Source organism: Dunckerocampus dactyliophorus, chromosome 9 (genome assembly GCF_027744805.1).
Source record: "Dunckerocampus dactyliophorus isolate RoL2022-P2 chromosome 9, RoL_Ddac_1.1, whole genome shotgun sequence".
Taxonomy (NCBI): Eukaryota; Metazoa; Chordata; class Actinopteri; order Syngnathiformes; family Syngnathidae; genus Dunckerocampus; species Dunckerocampus dactyliophorus.
Window position 1 is genome coordinate 22,253,109 of NC_072827.1, and position 26,990 is coordinate 22,280,098.

The window sequence follows — 26,990 nt, forward strand, 5'->3', positions numbered from 1 at the left end:
TCACAATGGCTAAGTGGTTAGCATGTTGGCCACACTGTCAGGAGATCTATGTTCGAATCTCCGTTGGGCATCTCTGTGTTGAGTTTGCATGTTGTCCTCTTACGTGCGTGGGTTTTGGTTTGGGTTGACTCATGTCGTTTGAAGTATTCCGATATTATGTTGGCTTGTCAGCAGCGGTCACTTCTGGTCAACAGACGGCGAAGGGGTGGTGCTGTCATTGTTTTCAGAAAGTAGCCGTTTGCTTGTCTACATGGCAACGAAAAGTCAACGTCAGTAGATTTTCCCACTCTGGTAGCCGTTTTAAAAAAGAAAACATTTTCAGGGCACCCAGAACGCCGTTGCCATGTGGAGGAAAGACTGAAACGATAAAATGCTTGGCTGTTTCGACCTGAAAACTTTCCCGTGTGGACAGCCCCTTGGTGTGTGCTACCGAGGCTGGAAGAACCTGTTTACATAGTGCTGTGTTTTACCGCTTTTTTTTTATAAGACAGCATTTTACAATGCCCGCTGATGTTGTGTAAGGCCTGAGTGAAAAAATTCTTGCTCCCGGCTCCTCTTAACCGTCAACAGACATTGTCAACACACACAAGACACTTCAGGCCTTCAAAATAAAAGCGCTGTTTGCCACATCTTGTTTAACTGTGGAAACAAAATCAGGGTGCCATATCTTACATTAATAACACAATTGGAATTGCATCAGTGAGTACATCTTCCTGAATCACAAGCACGGGCATGAAGATTTGTGGAAGTTGAACATTTGTAGCAATATGTGCGAACACTGACATTCCACTAGAAGAGTTAGCCAGGCTATATCCCTTTCTGAATTACTGGGCAAAATAGACCAATGATATATTGAGTCAACAAATCAAAGGATTTTTGCATTTAGTTAATAGACATTTTATTCACTAATCCAAAAAGCACACACTGTATGCTGGTAAAATAAATGTGAAAGGTAAAAAAACTGAAAAAATAAAATAGATTTCATCGGGCCCTAGTAGCCCTATTCACCATCTCTGCTGAACATTGGCGGCACAACGCTTTTGTTTTATCCACTCGTCTTTGTCCGTTGACACAACGTGACGTGTTCGCAAACAGGAGACTAAAGACGGAAAAGAGTTTTCAAGCTCTGGCTTCTCCTTGGTACTATCACTAGCCATGACTGGAGGTGTGCACTGTAGTGTTTATGGAGTAAAGGTGTGACAATACCACAAAGCAGTTCCACATCCTGACCCTCGGTACGCCTCTACACTGTACCGAATGTTCTGTCCCGAAAAATCAGATTACATGTACCGTTACATCCCTAGTATTTACACACAGAATGTCAACAAATGATTTCCTGCGACTAACGACCAGGCCAGTATGTAGTCCGCCTTTCGCCAAAAGTCAGGTGGGACAGGCAGATTTGGCGGAGGTCTCATATCTACAGAGTGTCAATGTAGTTTAACAAGAGGGGCAAAATAATGCAAGCAAATAAGAGAGAAATTTCTAAATGTTAGTGCTGCTTTGTTGCAGTGTCTCGTATTACAACCGCTGTTCCTTGCCAAGCACGGTCAGGTTTTCCTCCCCCGTGGCACACAAGTAGCCTGGGGATGACTTTCAGAGCGCCGAGGTCAACCACGGAGGCAGCAGCGGTGGCGGCCTCTTATTTTCGGCTCCTGCTCATGGGAGTCACTGTGAGCAGCATATGCTTTGATTCCCTGGCTAATAGATCAATAAAAAAACATTAGTGGCACGCTAACCCCTGCGAGGAGCCCTTAATACAAGGTTAATCCAGGGTTAATGGCTGGCCGGCATTCTTCGTGGGGGCGGCCATTTGTTTGCACACGGGCAAAATGAATCGAGTCAGTGATGAAAGCAGCAAGGAGGCCAAAGAGGAGAAATGTGTCAATCGGAGGGGAAGATGCTGTGGTGAGAATTTTGGAGACGGTGGATGAGAGGAGCAGAATGGGGCGACGCGGCTTCCTCGCTTCTTTCCCCCGTCCTTGTAAAGTGCTGCGTGCTGTCGAAGCGGCAGCCAAGAATGTGTCAGCCCAGACGTCTCGCGCTGCCTAATGGGCTCTTAAACGCTGATATAAAGCTCGCCTCGCTCCTTTTCGCCCTCCCCCTACGGCTTTCCCCCCTCCCTCCCCCCCAAATCAACCCCCCACCCCCCGACTGTGACGCTCGCTCTCATTACCGCTCGTTTTCACCCTTCCTTCTCGCTCTGTCACTCACTTGTCCTCTTCCTCACTCTTCCGGTTCATCTGTCAACCTCTCCGCCTTTCCCCAACGGTTTTTTCGTCTCCCACTTCAATGGCTCCATCCTTATCTTTGAAGCAGGTTGTTTCTTTTTTTTCCTTTTTTTTTTTTTTTACAACTTACTTTTACCACTTTGTCCCACCCCCCAGGCTCCATAATGCGCTCTACCCGCAGGCTCCTTCCTTCTCCCTCACCCTGTTGCACGTCCTGTCCGCCCCTCTCCACGGCTTGGCCAATGCTTTTGTCTTTGGCTTGGATCGGGACTGGTGGAGCCTCCTGAGCCCTACCGGCATGCAGGTACAAGCATACACCTGCACACGCATACACAGGGCTGGGTCTTACAAAGTTTAAAATCCAATAATTGGAATTTAAGGCTTTAAAATGTGTAACATGTCTTAAATATGATTTGGAAAGGTCTTAACAGTTTAAAAGGTTTTAACATTACTTTTATTCAAGCAAGTCTTCCAGGTCCTGAAGCAGCAAAACAGCCCCAGACCATCACACTACAGCCACTATATTTTACTGTTGGAATGATGTTTTTTTTTTTCTGAAATACACCGTTACTTTTACGCCTGATGTACTGCAACACACACCTTCCAAAAACTTCAACTTATGTTTCGTCAGAATACAGAGTATTTTTCCAAAGGTCTTGGGGATCATTAAGATGTTTTCTGGCAAAATTGAGATGAGCCTTAATGTTTATTTGCATATTTGCCCAGTGCTTTTCTTATGGTGGAGTCATGATCACTGATCTTAACTGAGCCAAGTGAGGCCCGTAGTTCTTCGGATGTTATTGTGGGGTCTTTTGTGACCTCTTGCATGAGTTGTCGTTGCACTCTTGGGGTAATTTTTGATTGGCTGGCCACTCCACTGTTCCATGTTTTTGCCATTTGTGAATAATGGCTCTCACAGTGGTTTGCCAGAGTCCCAAAGCTTTAAAAATGGCATTATAACCTTTTCCAGACTGATAGATATTTAAATGAGTGGGGAAGAAGGACAAAGTAAGAAGCTCTAAAACCAACCACTTTCATACGGAATAGTAGAACTTTTTCCTAATTTCATGTCTGTCAGTGAATAAATTCCATCCATTCATCCATTTTCATCCGCTTATCCGGATCTGGGTTGCGGGGGCAACAGTCTCAGTAGGGAAGTCCAAACTTCCCAGTCTCCAGCCACCTCTTCTAGTTCCACATGAACACCAAGGCGTTCCCAGGCCAGCTGTGAGACATAATCCCTCCAGTTTGTCCTAGGTCTGCCCCGAGGCCTTCTCCCGGCTTCTCCCTAAACAACAGCCACCCTACGGAGGAAGCTCATTTCTGGCACTTGTATCCTGCTTTGCCTTCCGGTTCAGCTCTTTTTTCACCACGGCAGTCCGGTACAGCGACCACATAACTGCAAACGTTGCGCCGATCCACCTGTCGACCTCACGCTCCAACCTTCACTCACTCGTGAAAAAGACCCCGAGATACTTGAACTCCTCCACCTGCGGTAAGACCGCACTCCCTACCCGGAGGGTGCAATCCACCCTTTTCCGACTTAGAACCATGGCCTCGGATTTGGAGGTGCTGACTCTCATGCCAGAAGCTTCACACTCAGCTGCGAACCACGCCAGTAAACGCTGAAGGTCACGGCCCGATGAGGCCATCAGGACCACATTGTCTGCGAATAGCAGAGACGAGATCCCTAAGGCCCCCAAAGTGGACTCCCTCGATGCCTTGGCTGCGCCAAGAAAGTCTGTCCATGAAAATGTTGATCAGAATTGGTGACAAAGGGCACCCTTGGCAGAGGCCAACATTCACCGGAAACAGGCTTGACTTATTGCTGCCAATGCGGACCAGGCTGCTGCTCTGGTTGTACAAGGACCGAATGGCACGTTGTAGCGCGCCACCAATCCCATAGTCACGGACCACCCCCCACAGGACACTGCGAGGGACACGGTCGAATGCATTTTTCAAGTCCACAAAGCACATGCAAACCAGTTGGGCAAACTCCCATGTACCCTCCAGCACCCTTGCAAGGGTGTAGAGCTGGTGCAGTGTTCCGCGACCGAGACGAAAACCACATTGCACCTCCTGTAGCCGAGGTTTGACGGTCGTACCCTTCTCTCCAGCACACTGGAATAGACTTTCCCAGGGTGGCTGAGGAGTGTGATCCTCCTATAGTTGGAACACACCCTCCGGTCAACCTTCTTGAAAAGGGGGACCACCACCCCGGTCTGCCAATCCAGAGGAACTGTTCCTGACTTCCACGCAATGTTGAAGAGACGTGTCAGCCAAGACAGTCCTTTAACATCCAGAGGCTTGAGGAACTCAGGGCAAAACCTGTCCACGCCCAGAGCTTTGCCTCTGGGGAGTGTTTTGACTACCCCAGATACCTCCACTACTGTGATGGAACTGTCCACTTTCATGTCCTCAGACTCTGCTTCCTCTATGGAAGATATGTCAGTGGGATTGAGAAGGGCCTCAAAGTATTCCTTCCATCGTCCGACTATATCCTCAGTCGAGGTCAGCAGGCTTCAGTTCCCACTGTAAACAGTGTTGATCGGGCACTGCTTCCCCTTTCTGAGGCATCGGACGGGTTGCCAGAACCTCTTTGAGGCTGACCGAAAGTTGTGCTCCGTGGTCTCACCAAACTCCTCCCACACCTGAGGTTTTGCCTCAACAACTGCCGAAGCCGCTTGGCCTGCCGGTACATGTCAGCTGCTTCAGGAGTTCCACAAGCCATCTATGCTCGATAGGAACTTTCTTCATCTTGATGGCAGCCCTGATCTCCGGTGTCCACCATCGGGTTTGGGGCTTGCCGCCACGACTGGCAGCAGCTCCGATTGGCTGCCTCAGCAATGGAGGCACAGAATACTTTTTAATGATCTTCTAACAGTAATATGTGTCTCTAGAGCCTGTCTATGACCACCAAGTGTGACAAAAATCATCTTCAATCTAAAATCTTCCTCACTTATTTCTCCATTTGTGAGAGAAGAAGCGCTAAAATGGCCACTTTTGAAATTGCAACTTTTTGTGACGTCATGCAGTAATGGACATGGTACAGCCTCTGACACGCCCCTAGCCAGACGAGCCCGCCCCATGTACACACCCAACACTTCTCAGAGGACAGCTTTATAAAATTGTAAAAACAGGCTTCGCTACACATCCAAATCTTACTTTTTCTACTTATGCCCCTTTTCCACTGCATGGTCTCTATTTCGAGGTACTATTTCTAGTATCTGATAAGCCAGAGTTCCAAGTGTACTGAGCCGATACCATATGGGTGACAAAACCCCATTGGTCGAGCAGATTTGTCAATGTAACATTCAAGGATACACAGCTAGAAATGACAAAAATAAACTCACATGGTAATACTAGCTTACCCTGGACACTGCAGTATCAGTATACTCCAGAGTCTCTACTTTGCTGTAGCGCTACGTTTCCTTGCTGCCCTCACTTTCCTCTTGGATCAAATTTGTCTTGAGAAGGAAAATCTTAAGAGAGCCTCATTCGCCTCCATTAGTGTTGTATGTTAGCTTGTCTCTTTCCGACCGATGCATTCACTACGGCGTAGTTTTTCAAAGTTTCCCACAACTAAGGCTATTTTAGAGGGGTCGGCATTGCTCCTTTTCTATAGGATTCCTTCTCTGCTGTCTCCGCTTTGCTGCAGAGCTCCATTTTTTTTTTTGCCGCCCTTTTTTTCCTCCATTCCGAAAATAAAAAAACACTGAAGACCTTGGTTTTTCTCCATTGCTGTTGCTTGTTAGCACGTCTCTTTCCGACTGATGCGTTAACTGCAGCATAGTCTTGGAGGTTTACCAACGCGAAGGCAGTACTCTTTTGAAGGGTTCACCATGGCAACTACACAAACTGTTTTAACATGAAATTGATTTACAGTGTTGTTCTAAGTTCATGTATCATCTCTCACCAAAGCCCCAATCTCCACTTGGCTGCAGCGTTCCATTTTCTTGCTGCCCTCAGTCTCCTCTTGGATCAAATTTGTCAGCAGCCACATTCCTCTGCTGAGTTTTTTCTCAGCGTGCCTCGTTCCAACTGATGTGTTCGATGTGGCACGGTTTTCCCACTTTTCTGCTTGCAACTACTGAGGATTTTGAAGTTACTCACAAAGTTGTACTCATTGGTTTCCATGGCAACTGCAGAACTCCTCCGCTCCTATAAGTTACACCATCAGAATGATTTTCAAATACATTGTCGATATCATTTCAGGCATTATATTCTATTGGCAATTTAAAAATAACAGGCCTTACTTTTCACCTTGTTCCTAAATTCAGCTTTTAGGAACATGTGCGAATACTAGAAGATCTTTTCTCATTGGAACCACCAAGTCGCATTTCAATAAACACCACGATCGATACTGTTCCCCCACTGATTTGTCTCAATCTACAACATTGACAGTACTTGCGGATATGAGCCGCCGCTGATATCGAACCACGAGGGCGGGAATGGGATTGGAGGTAAAATAGTCTCTTGTGTTGTCACCCACTCAGTATGGCCAGCCAGGCTGATGACGGGCCATGAGCACAAACTGGAAGAGTGGAATATGTGCTATGACCTTCAACGCAAATGTCAATGTTTCGGCGTGGCAAGCGGGGGGCGGGGGGGCAACCAAGAGAGAGAACGAAGACAACACAAGTGAAATAGGATCGCAGCGCCTTCGTAAATCACAGCGGAAATGATGTTTGTGTCAGAGAAGCAGGGGAGAGGCTACGGGAATCGACGACAGCGTCAGCGGCATGCGCGCACATGCACACGCGCCTGGCAGACAGGCTCCGTGTGCGTTCGTGACTAACAGCCGGTTGTTATTCATCTTGGCATGCGACTCCCAGCAGCCCCCTCACATCAGGTGCGAGATTGGCGGCGGCGGAGGGGAGGGGAGCGCGGGTGACTAGAGGAGGTGGTGACGGCGGGGGTGGGCGCTTGTGAGAGCGTCAAAACATTCCTGCCTTGGCGCAATGAATCTGCGCTTTCATCAGGCATCTCATCGCCAACTAAACCCCCCCAACCTCACCCGTCACAACCGCCTCTAGCAGCCACTGGCTCGCTCACTTCCTTTCTGTCTGCCTCCTTCATGCGCGCCGTTTCCAGGCAGGTTCTTTCTCATTAGCAAACTACTTGGCTTCCACGTTCCATGGGACGTGAGCCACATTTCCACCAGTTCAGTTCATCAGGCTTGTGGTTGCATCGTACCGAGTGTAGGTGGGGTGGGGATAGCCGTTACAGCTACCAAAATATAATGACGTCAGCAGCGCCCAGACATAAACAAAGAAGATAACACGACACAGAGTGGTGGTGCATGCTGATATTATCTGTAAACAAGTGGCACAAAAGGCACTGTGAAAGGTGTTACCATATTGACCCCAATATAACACGACCCTTTGTTTTTCAAGAGCCATTTTCGGACAAATATTATTAAGAGAAAATGAATCTTTTTTTTTTTTTATCATGTTCTCAGTATCACTTCGTAAAATGCAGTGAAAAGATATATTTCTTGGCTGATGACTCGGCTCTTGGCTCTGTATAAATCTTTAGATGCCGAATATACGATGACCTATCTTTTTTAAGCTTTTGTTCTCGGGGAAAAATATTTATATGTACTTATATTCTTATATTTGGGTAAGTGTGGTATGGTAAAAAATACTGTTCTTATGTTCAGGTCAATACCCCTGTTAGTGTGTTCGTTAGTTAGCAAGGTTATGCAAAAACGACATCAATTCTCATGAAACTTTGTGGATGGGTTGCACATTGGTATAAATGTAGATATTGATGTTTTTCTCTGCTCCATTTGCTCTCAACTTGCAAACCCCTTGCCCCACAATGCAGATGGTGCAGTGTCATTTCCGCATGATACAAACTATGTATCATATAAATAAATAATTTGACATATAAATAATAATAGATTTATGATATTTTTTCCTGCACTTAAATTTCACCTTTGTGGGCCGTTCACCCCACCCCACAAAGTTGGTACAATCCCACATACAGTATACTTAACAAACACTAATATCAATATTTATTTTATGGATAGATAATTAATGTCTTTGTTCATAACCTCCCTTGAAATTGGCAGATTGCCTCATTGCCTGGCAAAAGTAGGACAGTACAGTTTGGGTTTATTTTAGGCGTCTTTGCAATGGAAGCAGCCCAAAAATGTGTACCGTGTGCACCAAGTCCACAAATTTGAAGGGGAATCGGTGGTGTAGTTGTGTAATGCTGCGAACAAACACACAAACCAACCAACAGCGGTACTGACGCAAATAAATAATAACAAAGATGGGGTTTTTTTCCCTAGAAAGAAGTCTGAAGAACATGGCTTGTCTGATATTCGGAAGTCCCGAGATTTACACATGCAAGCCAGCTGGTGCCAAATGACTTCTCCCCTAGCGAGTCAGAGCTTTTCGTCCACTCATGACTGTACTGCGTGGTGGAAACAATGACTCCGCTCCAAACAGCAGTCAGTACATTTACATGTGCTAAATTTGTCAGATTCCCCAAATAAATTGGTCTCTCCCATTTTTACAGGTGTATGTGAAGTCCCTGTTTACATGCACTATTTCTAATTCGATGGTTGGCCATACGCTTTGGGCCTCGGAAGTGCTACGTGGCACTTATGCTCCATTCAGCTGTTGGAAATGTATGGCTTTTCCAGTTGACCTATTATGTCACATCAAAACAAGGCATCTTGGCAGCTTGTTGCAATTGGTAACAACAAACGCTGACATGAACAAATTAACAGCTCGGTACGCTTTATTATTGCTACACATTACATCTACTATGGCTCGCGTGGCTTTGGTGATTAAAACAGAGAGGTTCTCAAAATGGACTGTTATAGAGTGGCAAAGGTATACATTTGTGGGTTCAACTCAATGAACATGACAGTTTGCCTTCCCTTTGGTGGGTTTATTGAGCAGTGGTCTGCAACAACATGACATTGAAATCATCATCAGAATCATCGAACGTAAACATAACCATGAAAGCAAAGCTATATAAAGTACAACATTCAGTAATTTTAGGAAAGTATGTGAACGTACAGTGGTATGAAAAAGTGTTTGCCCCCCCCTTACTGATTGATTTATTTTTTTGCATGTTTGTCACACTTAAATGTTTCAGGTCAGACAACACAACTGAACACAAAATGCCCTTTTTAAATTAAACTTTTTATTATTACGGGAGAGAAAAAAAATCCAAACCTACATGGTCTTATGTGGAAAAAGTGATTCCCCCCCACCACCACCACCCACCCCCGTTAAAAGAGAGATTAATTGCGATCTAACAGTCTGGAAAAGGTTATAAGGTTATAAGCTTTTGGACTCAAGCGAACCACAGTGAGAAAACATGCAACAGTGGAGAACCTTCCCAGGAGTTCCAAAATTACTCAAAGAGCGCAGCGACGACGCATCCAAGAGGTCACAAAAGACCCCACAACAACATCCAAAGAGCTGCAGGCCTCACTTGCCTCAGTTAAGGTCAGTGTTCATGACTCCACCATAAGAAAGACACTGGGCAAAAACAGCCTTCATGGCAGAGTTCCAAGACCAAAACCACTGCTGAACAAAAACAGCATTCAGGCTTGTCTCAATTTTTTTCCAGAAAACATCTTGATGATCCCCAAGACCTTTACTAAAATACTCTGTGGTCTGAAAAGTTTAACTTTTTGGGAGGTGTCATTCGGGGTAAAAGTAATGCTGCATTTCAGAAAAAGAACATCAAACCAACAGTAAAATGTGGTGGTGGTAGTGTGATGGTCTGGGGCTGTTTTGCTGCTTCAGGACCTGGAAGTAATTAAACAAAAAAGGCAAAACAAAAAATCCTGAAGGGGAATGTCCGACCATCTGTTGGTGACCTCAAGATGAAACCAACTTGGGTCCAAAACACACCAGCAAGTCCACCTCTAAATGGCTGAAGAAAAACAAAATGAAGACTTTAGAGTGGCCTAGTCAAAGTCCCGACCTGACTCCTACTGAGATGCTGTAGCATGATCTTAAAAAAGCGGTTCATGCCCGAAAGCCCTCCCATGTGGCTGAATTACAACAATTCTGCAAAGATGAGTGGGCCAAAATTCCTCCCCAGCGCTGTAAGAGACTCAAGGTATCACAAACACTTGATTGCCTTTTGTGATCAGTTGTGTTGTCATTGACTAATATTTACATTTGATTGATGATCTGAAACATTAGAGTGTGACACACATGCAAAAAAATAACAAATCAGGAAGGGGGCAAACACTTTTTCACACCACTGTATGTGGAAAAAAGTACCTATTTTAGGAGCTAAATAAATAAATGCTTGTTTTTTTTTTACTGCATGTAAAAGCAGTAAGTGACTTTCATTTAGAAGCAGCATGGGAGTCAGCATCAACCTTTTCACGCTCTTTGGCGGCTATTGCGAAACACTCTTTGCCGTCACAGCAGCCACAAGCCATCTCCTTGGCTCGTCATTCGCTTCCAAATGTCGGCCACGTGTTCGCGGTTATTTGGACCATGACTTTTCTCTCAGAGGGACTATTATGTCCCTTTTGTTTTGCTATCTGGTCGTGTAGCACCAGTTTCAAAAAACAGTTGCTGTGGTGACGATCTTGACGCACTATGGGAGGTGTTGCTGTTATCCTAAAACCGAGTTTATATGGGAATCTAAATGTCAGCCGACTGTTGTATACTACTGCAATGTGATTTAGTCAAAATCACTTTGAAAACACCTAAATCCTGGCTGCTGACCTCAGATCTGCTCTGTGATTTGAGTTTGAGGAGTCCATTTATTGCTGTCCTCAGCTTGAACAAGGACACCAGCATGTTCTCCTTGGCTAACCATGTTCTCCAGGTACTCCAGTTCCCTCCCATATTGGAAAATCACATACCCTAAATGCTCCAACTAACCATAGAGTCTCCAATAGTGCCGAGTGCGTGGTCTGCCAAAGCAAATAAGTACCAGGATCTTCAATAGGGCTAATTGGCACTATGACGGCAGTGGCTAGCTACATTTGAAGTATCACAAGTGACCAACATACAGCATCTTTATCTACCTCTGCATGCGATTGAAAATGTTGGTGCTCAGCTGTTGGTTGAGATTTTTACAGAGGGTTACTGTCATTGAGAGGTAAATTCCATATGCTATAGCAAGACCTGTTGTATTGCTACTGCATCAAAAACAGTGTTGCGTTCAAGAACTTCACGTCAGGGATTAAAGGTATATCTCTAAATTTGGGATGGGGGCAAAAAAAAGAATAACCTCTCGAAGAAACCTGTGAAAAAGAAGACATTGTCAAGGCTACCAACAGGTATTGCTGTGTGGTGTTGATGGGCAAATTAAAACGACGCAGAGATAAATCTATCAGTAGCTCTTGTTTTTTGAAAAAAATCAATGTTGTCATTGGCCATTCTGTAGAAAACCATCAAAGTGGCTTCCCTCCCAAATCCAAGTATTGGACAACTACATCATCCTCCGTCAGCAGCTTAATGAGGAGTCACCACTTCCGGGCCTTCTGTCACCATCAGCCTCCTCTCAGATGAAATTTGACGACACGTGCTAACGTTGGTTTACTCTTGCTGTGTACGCTGCAGACTGTGGGGCATACCCACAGTCTCCTCTTTACTGCAGCTCTCCTGTTTTCATTCTGCCCTCAGTCTCCTCTTAAATAAAATGAGGTCACATTCTGAGATGTAAACTTGATGTAAACTTGATGTTAACACATGTTAACGTTAGCTTACTCTAACGTCAACTGACGAAGCTCTTTGGATGAGGAGCGAAACGTCCGACACTTTCTTCACAGAAGTACAGATGACGTCTCAAGAAGCTTTTCCCTCGTTGGACAACTCCTGTACGACTGAGAGCCTACACAGACGCCTAGCTTACTCTGTTGCTGTGCCTTACCTTGTCTTGGCATGTCAGCTGAAGGGGTCACTTCTTGCTGCCCTCAGTCTCCCCCAATTTGACTCCTTACTTAGACTTAAAGACAGGACATCTTCGTTCTCCATTTTTTCTTTGTGTCTGTCGTCTGACTTGCATTCAGCGCAACTTCTTTTGTGTGCATTTTCTTGCTGCCCTCAGTCCTCTTCCGTACGAAGTGAATGTCCTCACCACGACTTGCTGACAATCGAATACAGAAGACCCTCGTTAGCCTCCATTGTTGTTTTTGGTAGCTTGTCTCATTTATTGTCACCATGGCAACTGCAGAGGTCCTATTCCCCTACAGGTTATACGTGAATGTGCAGTCCATTTTCTTGCCGCCCTCAGTCTCCCCTTGGATAAAATGTGTTTTCTTTCCAGGAGTAGTTCCAGGAAAGCGTCATTCTCCCCCAATATTTTTTAGCATCTCGTTCTGACTGATGTGTTCAGTTCAACCTGTTTTTTTGCTGCCCTCAGTCTCCTCACGATAACATTTGGTACTGTGCAGTGGAAAAGTGATATGAGATGTTTTAGACAAAGACCTGCTGTCTCCAGTCATTGTGAACATTTTGTTCCCCAGCTGGCCCTGCAGTCGCGGCTGTGCGACGGGACCCGCATCGGGGAGTACCACGCCGGCACCGTGCGCTACACCCAAGCCGACCTGGTCGAGCTGAGCGACGACGACGACGATAATGACAACACGCTCTTCTACGCGCCGCACATGACCCTGAAAGACCGAGGGCCCTGAGGGGGAGACAAAGGACGGCAAGGACTGACAAAGAAAAATGCGGCGGATTAGAAAGCAGGGAGGGAAAAGAGGGTGGGGAGAGAATGGAAGGGAAGATTGGGGGGAAAGTCAGGCAGATAGAAGCCGGAGATGAGCTGTCAGGTTCCATTATTAATCCCCATCCTTTACTATTTAATATCCTAAAGACGCGCACATGCACATACTGAGCAGGGCTGCAATACTACAAGCGGAGCGCTAAAGATCCTCCTCGTGTTTAAAAAGGCTTCCGCTGCATCCCGAAGGTCTTAAAACATTCCTCATCACTGCCCCCTCGACTCCTTCAATCTGCACTTTTGGCATACCACCAAGATGGAGGAGGAGGGAAAAAAAAATAAAAGAACCGCTGAAAGGCAATCATAACAAGGTGCTAGTTTAGCATTCAGAGCAATTACCTTTTCACCTCTCTGCAGGAGATGAGGAGAAAAGCAGACCTTTTTTATGTGTGTGGGAATATGACCACTCTTCTCTTCACGGAGGAGGTGGTGCTCAGTGGGAAATAACGTGTGTTATTGGACAGTATTTGTCTCTGCCTTTCGTGTATTGTCGCTTTCTGACGAAAAACACGCGCGTCCATGCTTTTTTTTTGTTCTTTTTTGGAGATGCTCGGGTTTTTTTCTTTTGTACAACACGGCAGTATTATTGTTTCCCTTGACGCGTGATAACCCATGAAAACCACAAACCTCCATATTTTGGTGTTTTTTGTTTTTGTATCATCCAAGGCGATGGTTGTCCATCTGCTTTGTCCGACGTTTTTTTGTGCACAGAACACAGGTGACACTTTTATTCAGGTCACGATCTAATGTTGCGTAATCAAAGCAGCAGTTGAGATCTCAACATGGCCCGAGAATTGCTTCGCTTTCATTCATTGTGATGAAGTTCCGACATTTTTTTCTCATAGATTTCATGTCAGAATCACTCAAAATTTTTCGGGCATATGTTTTTTTCCTGTTGGACAGGGACGTTAGGTGTTTTTGAAAGGTTGTTTTGTGTTCTTTTTGTATGTAAAAATGCTAGTGCTCTTTGATGTACAGTATTTCTCACATGTACATTTTATATTGATATGGTCGTGACCTGCTGCTCAGCCTTGTGAGCAACAAAAATATTTCACACACACACTTTTTTTTCCCCGAAGGTCCAAACAGGTAAATGATGGCAGAGGGCTAGCGCTGCTTAGCAACAGTCTCTGACAGTTCATCATCTCATGGCACGTGTCAGTGGCGCCATGAGATGTGATTGGCAGCATAATGGTGTCCATTTAAATTCAGCCTCGCCCCATTTCTTCTTCTTGTTTACCATTTTTTTTCAGCAGCTCGTGTGAAGTGACCGCTGTCAGTGGCCTCTCTTGACAAGTTGAACTAATGACCTGACACTTGACCTCCCTTTTTACCCCCCTAGAGCTGTTGAACTTTCCCGCCGGGTGTCAGTGACACCACAGTGCGACTGAGTTAGCACTTTAACGGAGCTTTGCCACCATCTTACACAAACACACACACACACACACACAGACTCGCATCCCTTCCCTTATTTTTGGCAGCGTCGCTGGTTTGACTTGACTTGCACTCCATCAAATAAATGAGCAGCAGAGACATTTCATAACAAAGCAGCGCCTGGGTGTGTTTATTTCTCTTGCACGCTGACACTTGCTTTGCAAAGTCTGCTCAAGTGTGCATGTGGGTGTCGTACCAGCAAGCTACCTCCAAAATTGAATAAAAATACCAAAATCTCCACATTATAGTGCACGAAACTGCTTTTGCCTTAGTTTTGAGTGACTTTGACCAAAGAACTGCAAAATTATTATTTTTTTTAACATTTAGTATACTGACGTCATTGTTTGATTGAGTTGAAAAGCACAAACGTTAAATGGAAAGTAGCTTTATTAAGTTTAAATAGTAGCCTTATTAACGTGAATAAAGCTACCTTCCATTTAACGTTTGTGTTTTTTAACTGGAATGGAAAATAGCTTTATGAGCGTTAATAAAGCTACTTTTAACGTTCATAAAGCTACTTTCCATTAAATGTTTGTGCTTTTTAACTAAATCAAACAATGATGGTCATTATATTGCCACAAAATAAAATGTTAAAATTCAGTTGTGCCAAAAATGAAAGACATGTTGTGCAAAATAATGCAAATAACTTACTTTCCCCATTCACTCTTTTATTTACAAAATAAAAAGGACATTAGATTTATGTCATTACTTTTTTATTATTGTAACGTCATTGCCTGTTCTTAATTATTATTTATAATACTTCAATGTAGTATTAATATTACATTTTAAAAAACCTGCTAGATGCTATGTGCAACCAGAAACGCACAACCGGAATTGGAGGCTTATTGCTGTTGCTGTAAACTTTTAAATACTAATAATCATAACATGAAAAAAAATTTTTAACATTATTGGCTTTTTTGGGGGGTCTTTGTGCATACAGTCAGTTTATGTAACACACAGAACCTGGCAAGTAAATACTATTTATTATCTATTTAATATAAACACACAACCAGCCATGGAGGTCATCCTCGTTGTTGCTTGTAAAGATTGACATGTAGACCGAACAATGACTGTACATGCAAGCCGTGGCATCGAGAAAGGCGTGGCTTAAACAGGAAATTAAAGTCACGGCAAAGCAAAAGAACACAGGCCGACTGACGGCTTTCAAAGTAATTTTTCGTTACTTTTCGTTCAGTGCGTTAGAAATGTGAACTGTGTCTGAATATGTGCCAAGTTTAATGATGGATATTAATCATTGGCCGCACCCTGCTGGCCATTGTCTGGTCCGCACATCTGCTTAACAGGATTTTGATTCAAAGAAATTGTGCGCCACATCCTCTCGAAAACCTGACTTCTCTTCATTTTCAGCCTGACCCCGAGCGTAAAAAAAAAAAAAAGGGTCAGCTATGAGGAAAAAGTCGTCATATTACGAGAATCGTTTTAAGGTCACAAGCAAAAGTGCTAAGGTTGCAAGGAAAAGTTGAGAAAATATTCGTAAACTACATAAAAATGTTATGTCACGAGAAAAGTCTCATGCGACAAGAATAGTTGCGTGGATATGAGAAAATAATGTGTCAGGTTATGAGAATAATGTTGTATAGTCATGAGAAAAAAGTCAAGGTTACAAAAAAGTCGAAATGTTGAGAGAAAAGGAGTCGGAAGGTTCCAAGAAAAAAGTCAAAAGAGAATAGTCATGGTGTTGCGTGATTAAGTGAAAAAAAGATGGTAATGTGATTCCAGTCAAGTGGTAATTTTGTGATAACAGGTTGTAATGTGACAAAAGTAGTGGCTATTGGGGGGAAAAGTGTGAAGGTTACCAAAAAAAGAGTTTTTTACGATTCATTTTACGATATGTTATGACAAAACAGTCCTGAGAAAACGTAAGGTTACGACAATAGTTACTGTATGTTGCAAAAAAAGGGTTTTTTTATGTCGAAGAGGAGCCAGAAAGGCCAAATGAACATCAATTTTACGATAACGTTATAAGGTGACAAGAATAGTCATCATTTTATGAGAGAACAGTTCTGTTACGAAAAAGAGTGGCAGCGTTAAGAGGAAAAAAAAGTTACGAGAATCAACTTTTCCACTTAAAGTTACGTGACAAGAATAGTGGTTTGGCTATGAGGAAAACGTCAGGTTGTGAGAATAAACTCGTAAGGTGAGGAGAAAAAAAGACGATTGTCATCATGTTGCAAGAAAAGCTGGATTGTTATTTTTTCCAAATGTCATATGATTATGAGAGAAAAAAAAAAGTCAAATGTAATTTTACATAAAAGGATTCCGAGAAAAAGGACGTATTGCCACGCGAGTAAAATCGTAACATGAGAGAAAGCCATAATGTTCGGAGGAAGTTGCAAAAACGGAACGTAAGATCCATTTGAACGTGTCTTCCCGCCTTTTGAAGGGGGAGTGGTTGAGATGCGTTCAGTGGTGGTTTGAAACCACGGACAGGAATTACAGATTGCACCCTGCTGGCCGTAGTTGGCCTGTGCATATGCCAAACAGGATTTTGATTAAAGAAAGCAGAAAACCTGACTTCAGCTTTGCCCTCTAGCCAAAACAAAAGGACCCCATACAGATGCTTAAACATTTCAAGACCCGCACCATTGGAGCTGAGGAAATAAGCGAATTTCCCTGTCATGCGGGAAGAATTATTATTCCCCCCGCCCCTGTCCCCTCCACTCCTTGGTATCGTTGCATGCTTCGTAATTGGATACAATTTAACAGCAGCGGCCCACGGGCATGTCGGCAGGCACGCGGCCTACTATTAGCTGTCCTCGACTCGCCAGCCTATCATTTGTCAGATCTCTGTTTGTGTGCTTCTGTAAGTGCGTGTGTGCGTGTGTGTGTGTGTGTGTGTGTGTGCGTGTGTGTAGCAGCAGAAACCCCAGCCATTGTTGGAGTCCAGCCATTGACGCACAGAGGAGGGAGGAGGGAGGGCAGGCGGAACGGCGACAGCGGCAACAAAACAAGGTGGAGCTTTGTCACCTCGCAGCCATGGTGTGTCACGGGCCTGACGGCTGTTTGAGCGCCACCTGTTGTTTATTACAGCCCGCCGTATTTATAGTGACGTGGTCTCCAGCACAACCGCCCCCGCATCCCTCATCACCGGCCGCTTTCGTTTTAATGGCGAGATCACAGGCGAACCGCCCGCACGCAATGATGTCTTCAAAGAGGAGCCCCTCACATCAAATAGTTCAATTAGCTGCTTTGGCTGCAGGCTGTTTGCATTGAACTCCGTGAGGAGCTGCCCTTTGCAAAGCTAGCATAATCACCTCCGACGTTACGCACAAAAATGACGGCGTTAAATTCGGCCAAGCAAAAATTTACCCTCAACTGAAAAATGACTACTGAGCCTCAGAGGCGATATGATTTATGTGCCATGTAGCCACACAACTAGCCACAAAACTGCTAAGTTGTCCCCATGACGACAAACATCGATATATTACGTCAATGTTTTCATGTCGACAAAAATAACAATGTCTTTTTTTTTGTCTCTAAAGAGGTCGTAACCTTCTGTGAGTAGAGTCGTCATGTGACGAGGATGAATTTGTATTATGAAAGAAACGTTACGATAAGAAAGTTACAATATTAACGCTACAATCATAAAAATGTTCTGAGAAAAAAGTCGCAGGTTTACGAGATATGTAACGTTCGGGGGGAAAAAACGTTGCAAGGTTACAAGAAAAAAGTTCTGTTATGATGAAAGGTTGAAAGATGACTGGAATAAAAAGGCCTAATATTACTTGGAAATAACGCTGTAATGGACAGGAACACGTCATAAGTTCATTAGCATAAACTCGTACGGTTATGACAAAAACGTTATGAGAATAATCACGTTGCAAGAAAAGTTTTAATGTTATTCAAAATTCAAGTCATATGGTTGCGAGAAAAAGGCGTAATGTTACGCAACTAAAATCGTCAAATTTGTCATACATGACGAGAAAAAAAACGACAAAGGTTACGAGAATAGTCACGTAACGTTGCAAGACTCGTAAAAGAATTGAATAATAGTCGTACAATTACGAAATAAAGTCCAAATGTCACAGGATGAAAGTTGTCGTGTTACGAGAAGAATCTTGAGGTCATGGGAGTAAAGTCGGAATGTTTGAAAAAAAAAGTCGTAAATTGAAAATAATAAAACAATGTCCCGACTTTCCAGCTGGCATAGGCTCCAGCACACCGCCGCAACCCTCGTGAGGACAAGCAGCATGGAAATCGAATGAATGTCCCGACTTTATTCTTGTAAACCTACAAGCAAAAAGTCGCCATGTTACGAGAATAAAGTTGCAGCGCTATCAGGGAAAAAAAAGTTGTGTGTTGGAATGTTATGGATATAAAATTGTATTTCTATGCAAATGAAGAAGTACCATTGGAAGAAAAATGTCGTAATGTTACAAGTATAGACTGGTTTTATTCTTATAGAAAACATGTTTAAATAAAGTCACCTAAAAAAAGTCGTAATGTTATCGAAATAAAGTCGGAACACATTTTCCTTCTTTTTAATCAAATTACTGAATAGTAATAAAGACACGTTTTTAAAAAAGCACAGTAACTATTGTACAAATTGGAAATGTTGATGAGGAGCAACAGGTTTCCGGGAGGTGATGTCATGAAACAACAACCAATCACAACCAGTGGCGGAGCTACGGTGGCCACCCCTGGCCACTCTCCCGCCACCCCACGAGCCATCTAGACATTTCAGGTATCAACTCATTGCCGCCCTTGTGTGAGTAATGGTCTCACCTTGGCCACCCCAATGACAAATTTTTGGCTCCGCCACTGATTAAAACGATCCAATTATCAGTATTATCATCATTATCGTCATTATTATTATTATTATTATAATGAGGACATGCGATTGTGTGACGTCGGCGTGTGTCCTGCTTGCTGTGTGATAAGACCGAGCTAGCCTCTTTACTTCCATCCTGGAAAGAGTTAATTCATCACACACGCACACACAGCCTGCCACCGCCCCAGATAACGGAGGGGCGCCTCGCCAGCCTGCCTCCGCTAATCGCAGTGGCGGGGGGAGGGATGGTGGAGGGGGGGTGGAGGATGGGAGCGAAGCGCCGGCGGCCTCTCCTCACATCGCTGGGCTTTTTTATTGACGCGCGCGCGCGCGTGTGTGTGTGTGCGCGTCAGCAGAGCGCTAAAGAGGCCTGTGTGCGTGGAATACCGTGCATGAGTGTGTGTGCGCTACACTGAGGCGTGTGTGTGTGTGCGTGCAGCAGAGCGCTAAAGAGAGGCGGTGTGTGCGCGTGTGTGTATGTGTGTGAGCAGCGGAAAGCAGGCAGGGAGAGGCGGGGAGCTGCGAGGGTGGGTGGCGAGGTTATGAGCGGAACTCGACAGAGGCCGACAGACGCGAGGGAGGAGGGGGGGCGGGAGGGTGACGAAGGGAGGGGCGGTGGTGTGTAGCGAGTCTTTCTTGTGCTGCGCTGAGAGAGCCGCCGCCACCGCCGCTCCTTCTCTGATAACACTCGTTTGAAGCTCTTTTATCGCTGCGTTTCAAATAAGCACGACGCCGCTTTTCTCCGTCACCCTAAGGAGGCGCTTAGGAATGACGATCCCTGCCACGTCAAGGTGCGATGATTGATTACGATGAAGACACGAGCGTTAAAGGCCGCCCCGAAAAGAAAACGCATGGCGTGGCCATAGAGAATTCACTATGATTCTACGAGAATAAGGTTACATTGTTGCAATAGAAAGCTCTAATGTTGCGAGAATAAAGTCCGTATGTTACGAAAATAAAGTTGTAATGCTCCGAGAAAAGCTGTAATCTTACGAGAATAGAGTCACCATGCTGCGATATGAAGCTCTGTTAACAGATTAAAATCGGAAAGTGACAAGAATGAAGTCGTTTTCTTAAGAGAAAAGACTTGTAACATTGTACGAAAAGTAGCTGTGAATGTTACAAGCAAAAAAGCTGTAATGCTAGATGAAAAAAGTAGCGTTACAAGAAAAATGTCTCTAGAAAAAAAGTTGTTATCTTACAAGAATTAAGTCGGAATGTTATCGGCAAAAACGCTGTAATGTTACATCAAAATTGTTATGTCACAAGAATGAAGTTGCTATGTGACGAGAATAAAATCGTAAGGTTCGCAGGAAAAAGTCGTAATGTTGTAAGAATGAAGTCGTAATGTTACAAGAAAATCCCTTTTGAGAATAATGTCCTGAATGTTAAAAGCAAAAAAGCTGTAATGTTAGATGAAATAAGTAGCGTTACAAGAAAAATGTCACGAGAAAAAAGTCGTATCTTACGATAATTAAGTCGTAATGTTATCGGCAAAAAAGCTTTAAAAAGCTTTAAAGTTACATCAGAATCGTTATATGACAAGAATGAAGTTGTTATGTGACGAGAATAAAATCGTAAGGTTCGCAGGAAAAAGTCGTAATGTTGTAAGAATGAAGTCGTAATGTTACAAGAAAATCCCTTTTGAGAATAATGTCCTGAATGTTAAAAGCAAAAAAGCTGTAATGTTAGATGAAAAAAGTCGCGTTACAAGAAAAATGTCACGAGAAAAAAGTTGTATGTTACGATAATTAAGTCGTAATGTTATCGGCAAAAAAGCTGTAAAGTTACATCAAAATCGTTATGTCACAAGAATGAAGTTGTTATGTGACGAGAATAAAATCGTAAGGTTCGCAGGAAAAAGTCGTAATGTTGTAAGAATGAAGTCGTAATGTTACAAGAAAATCCCTTTTGAGAATAATGTCCTGAATGTTACAAGCAAAAAAGCTGTAATGTTAGATGAAAAAAGTAGCGTTACAAGAAAAATGTCACGAGAAAAAAGTTGTATGTTACGATAATTAAGTCGTAATGTTATCGGCAAAAAAGCTGTAAAGTTACATCAAAATCGTTATGTCACAAGAATGAAGTTGTTATGTGACGAGAATAAAATCGTAAGGTTCGCAGGAAAAAGTCGTAATGTTGTAAGAATGAAGTCGTAATGTTACAAGAAAATCCCTTTTGAGAATAATGTCCTGAATGTTAAAAGCAAAAAAGCTGTAATGTTAGATGAAAAAAGTAGCGTTACAAGAAAAATGTCACGAGAAAAAAGTCGTATCTTACGATAATTAAGTCGTAATGTTATCGGCAAAAAAGCTGTAAAGTTACATCAAAATCGTTATGTCACAAGAATGAAGTTGTTATGTGACGAGAATAAAATCCTAAGGTCCGTAGGAAAAAGTCGTAATGTTATGAGAATGAATGCGTAATGTTACTCAAAAAAAGTTATGTTAGGAGAATAAAATCCTAGTGTTCGTAATGTTACTCGAAAAAAGTTACGTTACGAGACTAAAATCACGGTGTTCTTAAGAGAAAGTCGTAGTATTTTGGGAATAAAGTCGTAATATTGAGAGTAATATCGTAATTGTACAAGAAAATATTGTGGCGTGACGAGGAAACGGCTGCATGTTTGCCAGAATAAAGTCGGAGCCGCAGCAGCAGCTCCACTAATTATGATCCCTGCACGTGGAGATGTGCAGATTAACGGCGCGTTCGTCCCCCTTGATTGATTGCATGGATGAACCAATAGCCGCTTATTGATTACATCCTAATCTATAGGCCCTCTCACTCTCTCTCTCTCTCCCTCTCTCATTGGCTGGGAGCCTCGCTTGCCCCGCCAAGCCTGCCTGTAATTATCCCCTGCGAGGCAGCGCTAACTCAGCGTGGTCGCGCCTGTGGGGAACGACCGCTTAGCTTCACACCGGAGGAAGGTGGGGGTGATGGGGGGGGGGGGGGGGGTGCTAATGTGTGCACGTGTGGAGATGAAGAAGGAAAAAAAGAGGAAGTGCTCGCTGTTGTTGTTTTTCCTCAGCATGTCCTTTCACCAGCAACCTTAACGACCATTAATGACTTCAAAATAAAGCTAAGCAGTCATGTCACCTCCCACAAGACACCATGGACAAGGTCAAAGGTCAGTAAACACTCCTTTTCACTCGTCTTTTAACATTTAGGGATTATTGTCCTATATCGGCAAGAAGCCTATGCACTTTGTCTCATAGTGGACACAAAGTGGCTGGGCTCAGAGGTCAAATTACTTGAACTGATATTTAACCATTCATGGATCTTATTGTCCTCTGTCTTCCCAAGAATCCTTGTCCTTTTGACCAACATCAGACACAAATGACTGCATAAGAGGGAAGTCAAAGAAAGTCAAATCAATTACAAGAGTTAGGCAGTGACCAAAAAACTCTGAACGTCAGGTGAAAAATGTGATGTTATGACATTGAAGGTTTTTTTGAGGGAAAAAAAGGCACAATATGAAAATTGTAATATACGCTGATCAAAATTTTAAGACCCGTTGAAAAATTGCAAGAATGTACATTTTGCACTGTTGGATCTTAAGGAGGTTCTAAGTAGACCTTCAAAATGCAAAAAGATGAAATGGGAGTGAGACAAAAAATGTTTTGAGTCAGCAATTTATTGCAAATAACCATTGAACTGAAATAGGCTGTTCATCAGCTGATCAAAAGTTTAAGACCATAGGTAAAAAAAAAAAAACATAAAATAGAAAAAATTTTCCAAAAAGGACTCATAGTTCTTGTTAATCACCTCAAAAATTGGTTTGGGCACGCTCGATGCCAGTGTTTCCAGGAGGCTAATGGGAATGTTGCTCCATGTGGTAAAACATGACTTCACGGAGGGCATCCACTTTCTGGAACTGATGTCCTTTTTTTAAATAAAAAAAACCCATTAATTACCACACCGAGGGCCATCACTCATAAGGAATCCCCCCCTACAACATCTCCACATTGCCAGCTGCCGGTTGACGCCCCTGCACAACCTGAAGCTCCATTGTTCCATTGAAGGAAAAAGCACCCCAGATCATGATGGCACCCCCTCCACTGTGCCATGTGGAAAACATCTCCGCTTTTTTGTCTTTGCCACCAAGAGGTCAGGACAGTGTGACTACCCATGACATGACATGGCAATGAGATTGAATCCACATTTTTGCCAAGATTTTGGCTTTTCAAGTGCTGTGGTCTTAAACGTTTGATCACTTGATGAACAGTCTATTTCACTTTAATAGTTGTTTGCAATAAATTGCTTTTTTTGCATTTAGAAGCTCATCTTAGAACCTCTTTGAGATCCAATCGTGCAAAATGTAGATTGCTCGCATTTTTTCAACTGGTCTTAAAATTTTGATCAGGAGTTTATTATGGGGAAAATGGAGCAAAACTAAATTGTAACATTGCCAAATAAAGTTGTAATATACAGAATAAAGTTGGAAGATTACACAAATAAAATCATAATGTTATGAGAATAAAGTTGTATTATCAGCAGAAATAAGTTGTAAGGTTGCAATAAAAAAGTCAGACAGTCGTGCCTCACCACTTTGCTCTTCACACATTGCTGCCTCACTCTATCGCAAAAATGTGTTAATCAATCATTATAAACTGTATTAATTAATAAATGACTGCAGTTTTGTGGTTGATTATGGCCTATTATTAGTCAAAAAATATTGAAAGACAACTCATATGTAGTATTCCGGTCACTAGGGGTCGCTAATGTTACAGCGAAGGGACATTACCTTACATTACCTTAACACTGCATGGAGTCAGCCATGGCATGTCCGACAATGAAAACAAGTTCTCCTCTCATTCCCTTGTGGAAGTGGTAAGTTTTTGGTTTCTTACTTTGTCCATCTTCCCCACTTCATTTGAAACCCTTTCTTATATTTAGAATTGAAAAATTGGATGCTAACAAATTGGCATGGTAGCATACTAATGCTTAAAGCGGTGGCTGTCTCTTGTGTCCCTGCACTGATCCCGTAGACTGCACACAAGAGTTGCGCAATGTGATGTGAACATAGGATAATGGGAGTGTAAAGGTGACTTTAAAAAATATGATGAAAAACGTATGAGTATGAAACAAGAGTCAAAATGTTAAGATAAAAAAGCTTGGGAAAAATGTTGGACTATTACATGAAAAAAGTAGTAAAGTTTTGAAAAAAACGTTTTTAGTAACACGAGTGTGTGAGGAAAAATGCCGAAAATAATATAGCGAAAATAAATGAAAATAAAATATATATTAGAAGGGAAAACGTCATAAGGTTACGAATCAAAATGGTAAGACAAATTAGCTTTGGAAAAAATGGCGGAATGCTACATAAAAAAAATTGTGAGGTTACGAAAAAGAGTTTTTAAATTTTTACTTATTTTAGAGGTATGTGAGGAGTGAACAGCTGTCACAAAATGTTAATAGAAAAAGCTTTGAAAAAATGTTGGAATATGACGAGAGAAAAAGAGAGAAGAGCGTTGGTCAAATCTGGTTCAAGGTCACCTTTGAGACGTGTCCTCCCGGCTCGGTGACATACGTCATGAGTTAGAAGAAAGCAAAAGGAGCCTTTGTTGATATGGTCCATGCAGAGAGGCCTTGGTGCGTCGCTTTTGCGCTCGTGTGAGTTGCACTAAGCGATCCATAACAATCTGCAGGTGGATGGTGCTGATTAGTCCCGGCTGCTGCGGCCTGACCTGCGTGCAAAGAGCTTCCTGCAATCTGAGCCTGCTGCCTGGCTCGCTCTGAGCGTGTGTGTGTGTGTGTGCGTGTGTGTGTGGTGTCGTGTTGGCAGGCAGCCCTTCCTGAATGTGTGTCAGCCTGTGTGTGTGTGTTTTTGAGGACAGCATGCGTATATTTACCAAAGGGGTGTTTTTGTGCGAGCCAGTCCAGCGCTCCAGTCTGATTGCGGCAGCAGATGGTGGAATCACTGCGACCTCCCAGGGCGCCGCTCCTTCGCCGGGGTGCGCCCACCCCCGCCCCCTTTCCCCATCCATATCACGGCGCATTGCTCTTTACAACACCTGAATCCGTGAGAGGAAGACACATGTGTGGCGGAGATGAGGGGGGGATGGGGACGGACGGTGGGTTTTAAGTGCATTCCTCACCGCCGCTCTCCGGCTCAAAAGACACGTGCGGGCTTTTTTGAAAACCGCCGACGGTCGCTCACGGTCGTAAAAAGCGCAGCTGTTGATGCGTCTCCGTCCAGCTCTCGGCAAAGGTGTTTTTTTTTCCTTTTTTCTGTCCTTCTGCTTGTGTTTCGCTGCACAAAGCCGCAGTCATTCTATAATCCAGTTTTCCAGTGAGTAATGGTTTGCCTGTATGTTGCAGTATTCTCCAGGGTGCTTGAACTAGGACCAGGAGGGCTTGGTCAGAGGTCAAAATGTAAAAAGATCTGCTGAAAACATTGAAGTCTGCTGGGATTTTGCTCTAAAAAAAGCATGATGACAGCAGAAAGACATCTTTTTATCGGTGACGTTATGGTTTTTTTGGCTGTTTTTAGAACGACAGAAGATACTAGTACCATCTACTTAGACTGTAGGAACACTGTAAACTGACCCCAAAAGCCAAGCTTGTTGCCTTAGTGGCCAGAACATACACCCCCAACAGCAAGGGTGACCCCACACAGGGTGCCCCCATTCATCCTTATCTGGACACTCTTGCACAGGGGTCATCTTTCCTTTCAACTGGAGGGGGAAAGGCCTCCCGAATTGCAACTTCTGACACCACGTGTAACAGAAAGAGAGGCTACTGACCTCAACCCGGAGTTAAACTAAAGGCCGAGGATCATTGGCTTGGTGTCCAAAGTTTGTAAAGATCCAAGTTTCTTGGCATGTATCTGGAGTCCCTCAGACAGGGGCCACCTAACTAAGAGGATCCTTCCAACTGGATGTCCTACGGTCGTAATGTTAGCAGAAGAAAAGTCAGGATGTGACACCACATTCAGCAACTAGTACTCTAATCCCAAACCTAGTTTCCTGGTTGAAGGGTGAGGCCTGTTGCTGTGGAGTCCAGTCCACACAAGAAAATGGTAGCAACTGCTCAAGCTTTCACTCTTCTTCTGCTTTCAGGAAATGTCCTCATGCCGCACAAAAGGTGGGGCACCTGTGATGGCCTCCAGCGAGCCATCCCACTTCTCACACCTCATGTAATGAACTTGACTGGGTGTTTCTCAACTGCAAAGCGTGAGGCTCACCAAGTTTTACCACATTTCCGTAATGGCTGTTTCCGAGTTAATTCGGGGCAGGTTCCCAAATTCCTGGCAGGGCTTTTTACGTGTTACAATCAGCACAGGGGTTGCACAAAAGACTGTTGTTTCTACACCACTACTTCACTTCTGTGTCTCTCTTAGGGGTTGTTTCAATTGTGTACCGATGAACCTCCTACTTCTGACACCGTATGTTGCAGAGGCTGGTCCCTTCACCTGAACTTGAACCAATCTCTTCAAGGTAGTCACAAAGGGATGAGGTACCAACAAGGTTTTGGTAGCCAGATCATGCACACAACGGTAGTGACGGAACCCATCAATTTCTACACCAGTACTTCACTTCTGTGTCTCTCTTAGGGGTTGTTATAAATTCTGTACCGATGAACCTCCTACTTCTGACATTGTATGTTGCAGAGGCTGGTCCCTTCACCTGAAATCGAACCAACAAAGGGACGAGGTACCAACAAGATTTTGGTAGCCAGACGATGCACACAACTGCGGTGATGGAACCTATCAAAGAGGTCCTTACACCTGTGCCTCCTTCTACCCACTTCTATAACCAAATGGGTCGAGTCTCGTAGACTTGGGGACCAGATCGGACAACCCTTAA

The 26,990-nt window shown here is 43.6% G+C and overlaps 1 protein-coding gene across 3 annotated transcripts in view; it reads left to right on the forward strand.

The window, feature by feature from the left end:
* Positions 1-19,279, forward strand: part of si:dkey-100n23.5 (cyclic AMP receptor-like protein A) — an 86,365-nt gene extending 67,086 nt beyond the window's left edge. For all 3 annotated transcript variants that reach the window (XM_054786711.1, XM_054786712.1, XM_054786713.1), the window contains 2 exons: positions 2,388-2,535; positions 12,697-19,279. In XM_054786711.1, the coding sequence (XP_054642686.1) occupies positions 2,388-2,535; positions 12,697-12,864 (316 nt within the window). In that variant the 3' untranslated portion in view covers positions 12,865-19,279. The remainder of the gene's footprint in view (positions 1-2,387; positions 2,536-12,696) is intronic.
* Positions 19,280-26,990: the final 7,711 nt, after the last annotated feature.